Source organism: Sparus aurata, chromosome 9 (genome assembly GCF_900880675.1).
Source record: "Sparus aurata chromosome 9, fSpaAur1.1, whole genome shotgun sequence".
NCBI lineage: Eukaryota > Metazoa > Chordata > Actinopteri > Spariformes > Sparidae > Sparus > Sparus aurata.
The window spans coordinates 15,368,859-15,382,804 of record NC_044195.1 but is presented as its reverse complement, the minus strand read 5'-3'; the positions used below and the strand labels follow the sequence as shown (position 1 = coordinate 15,382,804).

The window sequence follows — 13,946 nt, the reverse complement described above, 5'->3', positions numbered from 1 at the left end:
ATTATATTTTTCTGCCAGTAGACACTAATAGGAGAAGCACCGGTGTCAGCCTGCTGGAGAGACTAACACTGTTGTAAGCCGGTTTGAGAAACAAATGCTGACATTAGCTTGTTAGCTTTAAATTTACTGGACCGTGTTTTAATGAGTGTGAACTCTCCACTTACAATTAATGTGTCTGAATCACTGTCTCTTGGTTTCAGGTGATTAAACACATGAAAACATAGTTATGAATATTTTGTTTTATTTTTGTTAATCAACATTAAATACTACACGCTAGACTTTTATTATGTACATTTCGGTTTCATCTAAGTGTAATGTTTGTGCTGGTTGATGTCAACAGGGAGAGGCTCCCAGCAGACTACGTGGAGACAAAGGTTTCCCAGGTCTGCCTGGTCGACCCGGTGTGGCCGGGGAAGCAGGAGAACCAGGCGAAGGCCTTAAGGGCATCAAAGGCCAACGTGGTTTGCCTGGTGATGACGGCATCACAGGTTATGAAGGAGTTCCAGGAACACCTGGCAGCCCAGGTGAGAGGCAGCTGACTACCTTCTACCCTTAATATTCTCAAAATGTAGTTGCATATTTCTCCTTCAAGGCTTTATCTCCCTGCATAGATTTGTCCTGATTCCCTCTACTAAGTATTTAATTTTACTTCACCTCTCTTGAAAAACTCTCTTTTGTATTATTATGCAAAGCAGTGAAATGGGAATGAACATTAATGGCTTGTGATTAAAAAAGAAGAAAAAGCATGACAAGTATATGTTCCTGTTTTGTTTATTTTGTCTGTCTTCGCCTGGTGTTGTCTACTTGATGCACAGGCTGCATCCTTCAAACCAGCTGCTGCGAAGCTTGTTTGACATAGTGCTTGTGCTTTTGAATAACTCTTGTTCCGAATGCCTCTCTCTTTGATTCTCTCTCGTTTGAAACTGAAAGGCGGCTGTAGTCCAAGAGGAGATGGAGAACAGGTGGATGTAACAGGTAGCTGGTATAAAAAACGCCTTCACCGATTGCTCCCTTCATAACAACCTTTTTGTGCTTTGCCTCGGGATTATTTGACTTGTGTGCATGATGATTTTATAATGTTTACAAATTGAGATTTAGTGAACTGATATTGCAGCTAATGTAATGATAAACTTAGGTTCTGAAACACAATCCACGCTGGGCAGCAGACAAAAATCACTTAAACCAAAATAGTCATTTCCACATCCTTTACATACAACTACCATGTTCTCCTTAAGACTGTATTTTTTTTCTTTTTAGGTCCTTGCGATCCTATTCCAGGACCTCCAGGGCTGCCTGGGGCTCCAGGACCCACTGGGTTACCAGGTTTTCCAGGTAACACAACTAGAAACTAGTGCTGAATGTTGCTTACAGGATACCTGCCCTGAACCATTTTTGATGTGTTGTTTATGATTTAAAAAAACAAAAAGGTTCTCGGGGCGAAAAAGGAGTACAGGGTCCACTTGGAGTGACTGGAGAGAAAGGCGAATCAGGAGAACAGGGCATAGGAGGCCGCCCTGGACCACCAGGTGAGAAATGACAAGAAAACACTGACCGAGCAGTCGTCAGATAGAGTAGACCACATCTGATCCTTATCTTCAATACCGTCTGCAGCCCAGGAGCTCATTACAGACATTTCCTAAGTCTCAGATCGCATTTCAGCTGTGTTTAAGGATGACATAAAGGATTTTTGGTATTACAGAAACATGTTTACTAATTGAAGGAGACCCAGATTGAGAGCAACATGAACATCAAAATAGGCCTTTTGATTGAAAAGGCTACTCAAACAATAACTGTCGGAGAATCTGGCATCAACGTCAGCCTGTTGAAGAGGCTTACACTGTCGTTAGCCCTTTGGAGAAGTTAACAGGCTAACACTGTTGTCAGCTTGTTGAAATAATCAACACTGTTGTTAGCCCTTTAGTAGAAGCTAGCATCGATGTCAGTCTGATTAAAAGGCCATCACTGTTGTTGGCTTGTTGTAGAAGCTAACATTATTGTTAGCTCGTTGGAGTGTTTAGGAATTGCTTTTGTGATATGAGGACAGGATTAGCATTGGTCCAGTTATGTTGGATATATAGGATTTTTTTTTTTGTTAATGACACCCCAGAGTGGAATCTTATTTTGAAATGATTGGTTTTCCAATACAGGTTTTGCCGGCCCTCGCGGAGACTTGGGGAATCCTGGCAGGAAAGGTTCATTAGGGGTCCCTGGATTTCCCGGTGTGTCTGGCCGGCACGGGTCACAAGGTGAAAAGGGTGTTCATGGAGAGATCCTGGGAGCATCTTCAGGATCCCCAGGTGACCCAGGGCCGCCTGGGTTTCGAGGAAACAAAGGCCAGAGTGGTGAACCAGGAGAACCAGGCTATCCAGGTTAGCCATGTCTGAACTTCAGTCCATTTATCCTACCCGCACTTAGTCGTGCTTTGCCGTGTTCCTTTACTTGCAGCATAAGTGGGATCATTTGAAAGAATAAAGGATTTTAGAGCTATTATCTTATGTTCTCATTCACCTGTTCTTCCAGGAATGCCTGGCATGCCTGGCATGATAGGCTTTAAGGGTGAGAAGGGCCCTGCAGGCCTGCAGGGGGAGGAAGGTAGGCCTGGGCCAGCAGGCCGATATGGCTACCCTGGTGATCCTGGGAGAGCAGGTCCACCTGGGCCACCTGGTGCTACTGGACAGCCAGGTAAGACAAACATACACATGGACAGACTCTCAGAAATGTTCACTTTCATGTCTGACATTTTCCTCCTGGTATGTCATCCTGCTCACCAGGTTTAACTGGAGAGAGGGGAACTGAAGGCGACCCAGGCCCTCCGGGTCCAATAGGATTAAAAGGCGTCCCAGGGACGTATGGTGCTGATGGTGCCACTGGAGAGTATGGCCTATCAGGTGACCCAGGACTGCCTGGTGCTGACGGGCGGCCAGGACTTCCAGGAATGAAAGGTTTGTTCCTCAGATATTTACTTTGAAAATCTACTCCTTAAAGAATAAAGAGTGCATAGAGTCACACTACAAGATTGTAGCCCTCTGAATTTCCACATGCTGATATTCCTAGGAGATGGCTGACAAAAGCCCTTAGATAAGAGGCAAACTGGTGCTTGACTGCTGTGATGGAACTGTTAAAAGACACGATCCAAAAGCTTGCAGAAGCTCGAAAGATATCAAGCATGCTAAATATCTAGCCTTGTTGAGGATTGATTGGTGGATCAATGCAAAAAGGTACTGTATCAGTAAGAGCAGACAAGAGCTGGGGGAGTTAGAGGGGAGAAAGAAGAGTAAATTAGCAAAATAGCGCATAAAGAACCTGGACCTCTCGTTGCTTGCAGGCATCCATTTTAGAAGAAATCAATTCTGTCCCACATAAGCTATTACAGACTTGTTGGGGATTCCTCCTGGTGAAAAAGTCATGTCATGTAGTGCTCAAACCACAATGACTTCAAGATTTCCGATTACACGACAGATAGTTCTGTAGGGTGGACAGTACAGCGACCTGATGATTTTGAAAGTCAGGCAGTGTCAGCAAGTCATAATTTGTACTTCGTTCAAGCATTTTGGGGAGAAAAGTTTGTGTTCAGTGTCTCCTTATGATCCCTGTTTTACAGGATACAAAGGGTCAACCGGCATGGAAGGCTTTGAGGGGATGAGGGGTGATGTAGGAGTGAAGGGCTTCAGCGGGTCTAGAGGAGAACCTGGAGTCTTTGGCGAAGTTGGCCCTAAAGGAGTGACGGGTCATCAAGGGCTGAAAGGTGAGAGTATTCTGTTATTAAATGTGTCTATGGTGTGGTATGTGTTTTGTTTTGTCTCATAAATTTGACCACATAACTTACCATCTCTCTCGTGAACATGATTGTCTGCCAGGTGATCGCGGTTTGAGAGGGCCACCTGGGGACAAGCCGCACATCCCAGCCCAGATAATTGTTGACATGAAGGGAGCCAAGGGAGACCACGGAAATGAAGGAACTAAAGGTTTCATCGGGCCGAGAGGTGTGCAGCCACAATCTGATATCAGTCACTCTTTCTTTCTTACCTCCTCCGTCCTCCTTCGCTTCACTTCCTCACATTCTTACTTTCCTGCAGGTTCTAAGGGTTTACCTGGTGTGCCGGGCTCTGAGGGATATCATGGTCTTCCTGGAGACCCCAACAATGAGAAAGGTGTCCAAGGAGATCCTGGTCCACAGGGGCTGCCAGGGTTGAAAGGAATGCCAGGCCTAACTGGAAATAAAGGAATTTCTGGTTTTGGCGGAATGCCTGGCAAAACGGTGAGCAAAGCCATACTGGTCATTTGTAACGATGAACTCCCAGAGAATTATTATCCAACTCTTCAGTTTCCCTCAGCTCTCTATGGTTGTTGTTCCATTTTATGTAGGTATTTCCCACACATAGACTTTACCTTTAAAAAAGCCTTTAGTACGAACTTGCCAGTTTGAAAAGAGTGAAGGTCTAACAAATGTTTCTACTTAGTTGCCAAATGGAAAACTAGCCTTCCTCTTGTAACCTGCCTCTTTGCGTTCCCCTCTACGTTATGAAAGTGCTGATGTACCCCGTCAAGTCGACTTATATCAAATATTGCACTATCTCTGTCACCATGTCATAATTTGTTTCATTTAACTGTTGTTTTGTAGCTACAAATAAATGGTCATTAAATTCCTATCATTGCAGCATTCCATGCAAAAGTTTGATATGTTTGTAAGTTGTTCATTTGTTACCTTTCAGGGAATTAAAGGAAGCCCTGGTGCGTATGGTGCGTCAGGAGAAAAAGGAAGAAAGGGCATCAAAGGTACAACACCATGGATCTAAAAGGTGATCATAATAAATATTTAAAATATATAAGGTTATAATATCATTTGAACACCATCACAGGTGAGAGAGGCCCTCGTATAGACCTTCCAGGAGTTCCTGGATTGAGAGGAGAGCTTGGTTTTTCAGGAGACCCAGGTACAAACTGTAGCTCATGCAGATTTTCTAACTGCTCCTCCTTCAAAGGCTCATTCTTGACTGATATGATGTGTTTTATGGACCGTTATCAGGCCAGAAAGGATTGTTTGGAAACCCTGGGGACAGGGGAACACTTGGTTTTGATGGCATCGAAGGCAGAAAAGGAGTGTCAGGTGAACCAGGAATACCAGGAAACACAGGTAAGAGACACACATTAACCTCCACATGTAGAGCAGCATTACATCTGCCCTGAAACCTGACTTGTACACAATTTTAAGAACAACATATCTGTTTTCTGCAGGCACAGACGGGCAGAAAGGATCCCCTGGTAGCCAAGGTCCAAAAGGTTTTCCAGGAGAACCCGGAAAACAAGGACTTCCAGGCTTCCCTGGTTTCAGAGGAGAAAAAGGTAACCCAATCAGACCTGTGCCCTCTCTTTCTTTTTCTTCAAACTACATACTTTGTTGTCCACCGTATTCCTCCTTCTAATCTATGCTAATGTATGCAGGTTTCCCTGGCCTGAAGGGTCTTTATGGACTAGATGGACTGAAGGGACAAAAGGGTTTCCAGGGAAAACCAGGTATGCAACATCACAATATCATATATAATGAAAGTTGAGCCAGAAATTAGCTTAAAGGTCCAGTGTGTGGGATTTAGAGGAATTTAGGGTCAAAAATGGGATTGAATACTGGCAGAAATTAAAAGTATTATTCTGAACTTTGTTTCCATGAGTTTCTAATCATGTTAAACAATATAATGCTGTGTTTTCGTTACCTGAGAGTGAGCCTTTTATATCTACAGAGGCAGCAGGTCCTCTTTCATGGAGTCTGCCGTGTTGCACCATTTTCCTGCAATAGAGCTGAAAGAACAAACGAAAATAAACATTGATATGCTCTTTAGCAGCCACTGAATGCGAGGGTGAGATGAGAGGTATTCAGTTCAGTTGTAATCTGCAACCTCAATGCTAGACGATATACCAGTCAACAAACACACAGTTTTTTTGTAGTGATCCCTCAAATGTGTCTATTAAACACAGGGTATTTTACAGTTTAACAATAAACTTTACCTGTATAAAATGACATCAGTGCACTGCAACAGTAAATGTCTCTGGAAGTTTAATAGTTGCAAATTGCTTAATAAAGCAATTTTTTCTGCATTGTGTTTTTTAAACTCTCTATGCTTCATTAGAACATAGAGAGTGAGCCTACATCACCCCTATCAGGATGATGAAACTTTTGCAGAACTTGACACAGACAACACTCGCCGCAATATCTGTAATGCGAAATGCAAAGTTGCCAGGGAAACACGTCCAACCTGACCTCTCTTAGCTTATCTAGTTAAATAAATGATAAATATGTAAGCTTTTAAACCATGCTTTCAGGGGCTTCACAGCAGTGAGTAAACTTGTAAAATTAATCTTTTCTTTCTGAATTGTTCACTACATCCAGTGATTATGGAGCAGAAACCATGCCTCTGTTTATATGTTATGTAAAGTCACATGTTCCTGTTTGTCTGTTTATCAGGTCTGGATATCACTGGACCGGCTGGGGAATCAGGGGCCAAAGGAGAGAAGGGAGAAGGTGGCGACCCCAACAACCAACCAGGTGATCCTGGTACAGCCGGTCTTAAAGGCTTCCAAGGATCTCCAGGTTAGTAATAATTCTTCAGTACAATGAGGCACAAGTTAGGCCATCTAAGAAACCTGCTGCGCTCTCGATAACATGATGCACAGTAACAATGAGGTCAATCAATTAATCAATGCTGTTTCATTTCCTCAGGTGACCATGGTCAAACTGGACCGCCAGGACTCCGCGGCCCCCGTGGACCAGATGGGAAACCAGACAAGCCAGGATCCAGGGGGGACCCTGGCTTTGTTGGAGCTAAAGGGTATGAAGGTAAGAAGATACAGTTTTAGTTAAAGAAAGAAGAAGAGAAGAAGAAGAATTGGTGCAGTGTTTACAGTGTTGCAGTCAAATCCTTTGTTTGCCCATTCACTACTTTCGCCTCTCAGCATGGGCAGTACAGCTACTCCATATAGACCACCCACTGCATTAATTAGTTGAGGTTCTTTTTGTTGGATTTTTATGTGTGTTATTTGTCATGGTTCAGGTTTTTGGTTAGTTGTTTCTCTTGCAGAGACAGAGGCAGGCAGTTCAAACAACAAAAAGCTTGCTTTAATGATGAGCTGATCCATCTCAAATCCAACATGCATACGCCAAAAGGCAGCAAAGGAAAGTTGAAGGAAAAAGTTAAACAGAGATACAAAACTGAAGACAAACCAGAAGCCAAGAAGAACAAAGTAGGAACACAGAGGACACACAAGGACCCAGATGAACCAATGAAAAGTATAGGAAACACAGACTTAAATACACTGAGGCGAATGAACAAATGAAACACAGGTCTACAGAAAAAGGGCGGGAAAACAGATAAAGACAGGAAGTGGGAAGTCAAACATAACTCATATAGATATATCTATAATTTACAAAATAAAAAGGAAACAATTAACCAGAAACCCCAATCATGACATTTTTAGCTACAAAAGTATATCAGAGGCCTGTGCCACAAAGCTATTAATAATTTCGACATCGAACCAATTTCTGTACTTTTAGCTTTTTAATATCTTAATGTGATCTGGGCCGAACACACTCCAGATTTGTGGTGCGTGCCGTCCAGAACATTGCATCGTTACAAGATAATCAGTGCTATTCACTTCACTTGTGACTGAATATACAAACTACATTTATAAACCATAAATTATTTTTGACTCTCAGGTTTCCCTGGAGCCAGAGGGTATCCTGGTGTTGATGCCCCCCCTGGAGAAAAGGGTATAACAGGAGGAAGTGGGTTTCCTGGATTCCCCGGTATTAAAGGGGACAAAGGAGATCAAGGGGCGCCTGGATACAAGGGGCAACATGGTGTTTCTGGGAAGAAAGGTAAGCATTATGTATTGAATCTTTAAATGGCCACCAGTGACGTTTTTGTAATAAGAGATGTCAGGGCAAATCAAACATCCAAAAATAGTACTTTTAAACAAAACATGATGATTTATATTTATTCTTGTCAATACAAACAACCAATATAAAATACATGGTCAGTGTATGTTCTCATGTTATCTGACTGTCACATGAATCCGACTACACAAAGAAACAGCTTTTGGCAACCGAGAGAGACAGCATGTAACATTACAATCCACTCACATAAAAAAATATTTATCTATGTCAATTTCTTGAAATTGTTACGTAGAGGCCCCTCACCAGCTGTGATCTGTGTATAGTCTCACTATATTTCCTCTTACAGGGGTGAAAGGAGAGCAAGGATTCATGGGATTTCCTGGTGTGACTGGTGCGAAGGGAGAACGAGGACCAGCTGGTCCCAAAGGGAGCACTGGACCTCCAGGTAAATTAAGTAATTTGACATAACAGACAGACTGCTCACTCATTAGTACATATCATCAATTAATTATTACATTAACTTTTGTGTTGCAGGTTTTCGTGGGTTCCCAGGTAACCAGGGTCCTCTTCCAATTCCCATCAAAGTTCCAGGAGAAAGGGGCCCTCCAGGACCACGGGGTATCCAAGGACCACAGGGGGTTAGAGGGGGAATAGGGCCACATGGGCCCCCTGGGGATGGAGGTAAGTTATTCTTCTAAGACACATGTTGTTGAGCATCCCTGAGTGCAATGTCCAGCTAAGCAACATACATGTAACCTCTTCCTGTACAGGTTTCATGGGACCGGTCGGACAGAAGGGCATGCCTGGGATTTCTGGTAGACCAGGGGTGCCTGGATTCCGTGGAGGTGTCGGACCAATGGGCCATCCCGGTCTGCAAGGCAGGGAAGGTGCGTCTGACACAGTGGGGCAGTTTGGGATTAGGTTCATTAGCTGGGATTAAAGGATTTAAAGCAGGTGGAGGTTTAAGCAGGGAGCCAGCTACCAAGAGGTTTTTGATTGTTATTGTTTGTTAACATTTGGTACAGTGAATAAATTGACCTGAAAATGATTAGCACTGAGCTGCTGGTAGAGGTTTGTGTATATTAATATGTAACAATCATAGCAGAGATGGTTGGCAGAGTTTGAGGGAAGTTAAGAAAGATTAAGGCCGCATGTATCAAGTGCCCTATTTCCTGTTTTGTCTAATTACGGTTTATTGTGACATATCAAGTGTGTGCAGTATGTGTATGGAAGGACCCATTGACATTTGTGCTTGACTGAAACTCTTGCGATCCTCTAGTCGATTAATTGACTACTCGTTGCAGCTCTACATGAGTTCCTGTTTCAGAACACAGCACTGAACACATCATCTCTCTATAGGCCTCCGTGGTAACACTGGTGTCCCTGGGTTGCCTGGTATGCCGGGCCGCAGCGTCAGCGTGGGTTACCTGCTGGTGAAACACAGTCAGACGGAACAGACGCCCATGTGTCCTGTGGGCATGTCTAAACTATGGGACGGATACAGTCTGCTGTACCTTGAGGGCCAGGAAAAGGCACACAACCAGGATCTGGGTAAGTCAGGGTGAACTGTAACAGCCCTCCCCAGTATGTTAGTGTTCACTGACATTTCTGTATTCTGCAGGGTACAGATATGATTTTGTTTCGGGGATTTTGCAAAGCGTCTCCACAGTATGAGTTTGTTACAGTACAGGCCGGGCTGGATGCATCGATGGTGGAACATTCCCACATTAATTTGCCGACATTATAATCCAATGAAGCAGAAGACATTCCACAGAGGTCGGGCTCATCATATCTCACTGCTGGCACAGTTTGACGAGACAACAAGTGTTCTTAATTGTCTTGTTAATTGAAGTAGAGCTCCATGTGTGTGATTGATTTGAGAAAGAGAATGATCACGACTGCATACGGATAAAGACAAACTTGTTTTACATTAATCTCACGGTCATGTCTTAGGCAGTGATATCGATGCTCTCAGTTGTTACGTCATCCTTCCCACTGTTTGTTTTCCATCCTCCAAGTGTAATTCAATTCAGTATGCCAGTTCATGCCAACTGTGACCAACTATACTGACTAAAAAACAATGTAGTCAGATTGTGTCTCTAAAAAATAGAGGCAGAACAGACCACACATACTGCAGATTGACTTTATTTCACAGTATAACCAGGATATTAAAAAATGACACAGTGATATTTTGTTAATAATCCAGCACCTCCTTAATGGTCATATATGTTAGAATTTTAATCTAGAACATTCAGAAATTGACTAAGATTATTAACAGAGTATTAAAAAATAACTTTATAACGTTGTTTTATGTTGAAGAGATATCTACGGTAATTAGTGACACATATCTACAGTACAGTTAACCGTGTTAACTAGCTAGCAGTAGCCACCGTTAGCAGCAATTAGCCGCCCCCTGTTTGTTTTGAGTATGAATTCTACATGGCCAACAAGAAGACAAAGCAGCAACAAGCTAGCTAGCTGCTATCACAGCCTGTGGCTACTAATGCCGTGCAACATCATATCACAGGAGACGGATGAGAGGATAAAATATGTGCTCCAATTTTAAACAAGATTAAATTACACAGTTAGCTAATGCAACCTCGCCCAACACTCTTGAGTTTTTACCATGTAGGAGAGTGTCAGCTAATGTTAGCATACTTCAGGTGAATATTATTCTCCTCTTCTTGTTTATGTTATTATACATTTTAGCATTTACCTTTTTCATTTTGAAGCTCGGTTCAAAACTTTTAAGCTTATACTCTTAAGACTTCGATCCAACCTGCTCTTCTGTTCTCTTCTAAGAATCTTTCTTTTTCTTAATCTGTGTAAATGTGTAATTATTTCACAATAATTGTGTAAAGCCACTTTAAATCGAGATTGTGTATGAAATGTGATACATTAATAACCATGTGTTTTGTTTGATTGTCCTTTCTCAGGTCTGGCTGGCTCCTGCCTCCCACGGTTCAGCACCATGCCCTTCCTGTACTGTAATCCTGGAGACCTTTGTTACTATGCCAGCAGGAATGATAAGTCCTACTGGTTGTCGACGACCGCTCCTCTTCCTATGATGCCCGTAGAAGAGGGAGAAATCAAACCGTACATCAGCCGCTGCTCAGTGTGCGAGGCTCCATCAGTTGCCATTGCAATCCACAGCCAGGACATCACCATCCCACAGTGTCCTGTGGGCTGGCGCAGCCTGTGGATCGGCTACTCCTTCCTCATGGTGGGTTACGGACTCCTTTCGAGACAAACAGGAGAGGGAAGGCTAATATGTTCATGTGTTTGTCTCTAATTCTATTAGAAACGTTTCCATGCATGTAGTAATGTTACTTCAGCAAATATCCTGGCACATTTAAGCAGCAAAACTAAAAGCTGTAGTTCTAAACTTGACAAGAGGGAGGAGACTTTTCAGCTTCTAAAATAAATATTTTAAAAAGATCTGATGGAGCTCTGGATTTATCAGGAGGATTGTTTTTTCAACCTGTGCATGGGAATTTTTCTATGTGTAACAATGTAAGATGTAAGAACATAACAACGCACAACAGTCATTAGGATGAGTCGACCACGCCCAAAAAATAATTCTGCATAACTGCTTTTGATTTTTCTCTCTCCTCATTCTCCTGCTTCTGTTCGAGGTGTGTAAATAAGTTTGTTGTGTTGCCCCCTTCTGTTGTAACATTCTTTTCACACTCCTAACATATCACCATGATTTGTTTTACTTCTGATCTCTTTTAACTGTCTTTAACTTAAGTGGTGTGTAATCACGATATGAAGTTTTAACAATCAGAAAACATTATAACACTGTTGTCGTGAGAGATATGATATGGCAAACCCCTGATAGTCAGGGTACAACTGCTCATCAGTTATTTAATGTATTCATTGGCTCATGAGAAGCTTTGGAAATCTTGGATTTACTTATACCAGAAAGCCTTTGTTACAAACTGGGAATGTGGAGACTGAGAGATGTGGGTGTTTTCGTGACAGAGAGGGTCTCATGAAAAGGCACTGTCAAGTGTCAAGCAGTGTGGGAAGTGTAGGATCCAGCATTTTTTAAGCTTGTCCCTCGACTATTTCACAATCTTTGCTTCCTGGTAAATTAAATACAATACAAAATAGTTGGAGATCCATTTAGGAAGACAATACCTCTTGTTACAAGGCCTAGGCATTGTTCTACATTGTATGTTTTCCATTAATGAGGACTAGTTTTTCTGCCATGTTTTCTGCCAAGTTTCCAAACGGCAGGTTCAGGCTTAGAGCTCCAAAAACAATACTTGTTAGGCCAATTCGTTGTTGGTTTTGGTAATTTCACTTCACGCCTGCCTCACTTCCTCTCACCTTTGTCTCCACAGCACACAGCAGCAGGAAATGAAGGCGGAGGTCAGTCCCTGTCGTCGCCAGGCTCCTGCCTGGAGGACTTCCGCACAACACCGTTCATTGAGTGTAACGGGGCCAAAGGCACATGCCACTACTTTGCAAACAAGCACAGCTTCTGGCTAACCTCCATAGATCAGTCGTTCCACACTGAGCCCTCATCAGAGACGCTCAAAGCAGGCCAGCTCCTGTCACGCATCAGCCGCTGCCAGGTCTGCATGAAGAACTTGTGAAAGACTGGTGTAAAGCTGACACAAAACTGACAGTGGTCTAGTGTCGTGTCTCTGTCCATGTAGTAAACCAAACAAGGGGGATCTGAATACCGATTAAACCTTGTCCCCCCCAAGCCACAGAGCTCAGATATGCAATGACTGTGTGATGCCTTGAGCTTTCAATGAAATGTCCCATTGTAGATAAAACAGGAGAAGCCCCGTTATGAAGCCCACAGCATTATGGGAAAACAGGTATTTTTGTGTCAAATGTGGATTGGTGCTTATTGTTTAACTTATTACCTCAGCTACTACGACACATCTTTAACCGTACACTACAGCTGAACCAAAGACGCCTGTGTGTATGCACTGCTTCAGTTTATCTAGATTTTTTTTTTTTTACTGTTTCAGGTGTACAGACCCACCGTAAAGTAGAGCTGCAACAACTGATTGACTAATTGACAAGTCAATTAACAGAAAAATAACAACTATTGATCAATTAATAAGTCATTTTTTTCTCTCAAATATGGAGATTTTCTGCTTTTGTCTATGTCATATCATATTGAACCAATACATATTTTATTATCCAACTGACAAAACATTACATTTAAAGACATCACAGCCTAACTGAAGAGAAGTTAAGGGCACCTGTACAAAAACATTTAAATGTCATTTTCTTAGAATTCTGAGTTGTAAGTAAACGTTTCTTGGATTAAAGTCAGAATTCTGAGATAAACAGGTTGTTTTGTTTTTTACAGTGTCCTGATCCTCTTCTGTAGGTACTTCATTGTTTTCTGACATTTTATAGACCGAATGATTAATCGATTAATAATGACAATAATCTTTGGTTGCAGCTCTACCATAAAGCCACTAACACTGCTTCAGCTCATTGAATAATGTGTCACCAGAGGTCCTGAACATGTATTGGTTGATACTCCAACAGTATTATCCTGCTTTTTTTTACCCATTGCTCTTACAAAAGCTACTATTTTTATAATTTGAGACTTTTCCAGCTGTTAATCTGTTTTATGCATTTATAAACTATTGCAAAATTCTGTAATTCTTTGTTTTTCATACTCCATACGTTCACACAATGCACTGATTCTCTTTGTATTTATATCAGCTGAATGAACTTGATCCCCAAGAGTTGAAATATGTATATCTTATCTAACACTACTCATGTCAAAAATCTACTAATTATTGAACTGCCCCGAGCGGCCAACAGGACAGAATGTAAACAGCTTGGATCAAAGGTCTCACTGTATCAAATCCTCGCTGTGCTCACTGGTTAGATAAGAGTATTTTACACAGAAAGTAGGTCAGATGTTCCGCTTCGCCTAGAAACACTTGTTTTGAAGTACACAGTTTGGTTAGACTGCAAATAAACTGACAACATGCGTTTTAAGTGTAATATAATTATGGTAATTCCCATAACATGATCATTTCATTGGATTGTAAAGATTAAATGTTGTTTGTTATAC

At 42.1% G+C, this 13,946-nt stretch overlaps 1 protein-coding gene across 2 annotated transcripts in view; it reads left to right on the top strand.

Moving 5' to 3' along the window:
* The window catches only part of col4a2 (collagen, type IV, alpha 2), a 69,512-nt gene extending 55,567 nt beyond the window's left edge, over positions 1-13,945 (top strand). The window contains exons 25-48 of one of the 2 annotated variants that reach the window (XM_030429561.1): positions 341-524; positions 931-975; positions 1,258-1,332; positions 1,428-1,526; positions 2,148-2,369; positions 2,521-2,682; positions 2,772-2,942; positions 3,602-3,745; positions 3,858-3,983; positions 4,077-4,258; positions 4,713-4,776; positions 4,860-4,934; positions 5,027-5,134; positions 5,236-5,343; positions 5,443-5,514; positions 6,458-6,583; positions 6,713-6,829; positions 7,706-7,867; positions 8,232-8,330; positions 8,420-8,566; positions 8,656-8,772; positions 9,245-9,436; positions 10,822-11,108; positions 12,235-13,945. In XM_030429561.1, coding sequence (XP_030285421.1) covers positions 341-524; positions 931-975; positions 1,258-1,332; positions 1,428-1,526; positions 2,148-2,369; positions 2,521-2,682; positions 2,772-2,942; positions 3,602-3,745; positions 3,858-3,983; positions 4,077-4,258; positions 4,713-4,776; positions 4,860-4,934; positions 5,027-5,134; positions 5,236-5,343; positions 5,443-5,514; positions 6,458-6,583; positions 6,713-6,829; positions 7,706-7,867; positions 8,232-8,330; positions 8,420-8,566; positions 8,656-8,772; positions 9,245-9,436; positions 10,822-11,108; positions 12,235-12,489 — 3,339 coding nt within the window. In that variant the 3' untranslated portion in view covers positions 12,490-13,945. The remainder of the gene's footprint in view (positions 1-340; positions 525-930; positions 976-1,257; positions 1,333-1,427; positions 1,527-2,147; positions 2,370-2,520; positions 2,683-2,771; positions 2,943-3,601; positions 3,746-3,857; positions 3,984-4,076; positions 4,259-4,712; positions 4,777-4,859; positions 4,935-5,026; positions 5,135-5,235; positions 5,344-5,442; positions 5,515-6,457; positions 6,584-6,712; positions 6,830-7,705; positions 7,868-8,231; positions 8,331-8,419; positions 8,567-8,655; positions 8,773-9,244; positions 9,437-10,821; positions 11,109-12,234) is intronic. The other variant, XM_030429562.1, reaches the window with a different exon arrangement.
* Position 13,946: the final 1 nt, after the last annotated feature.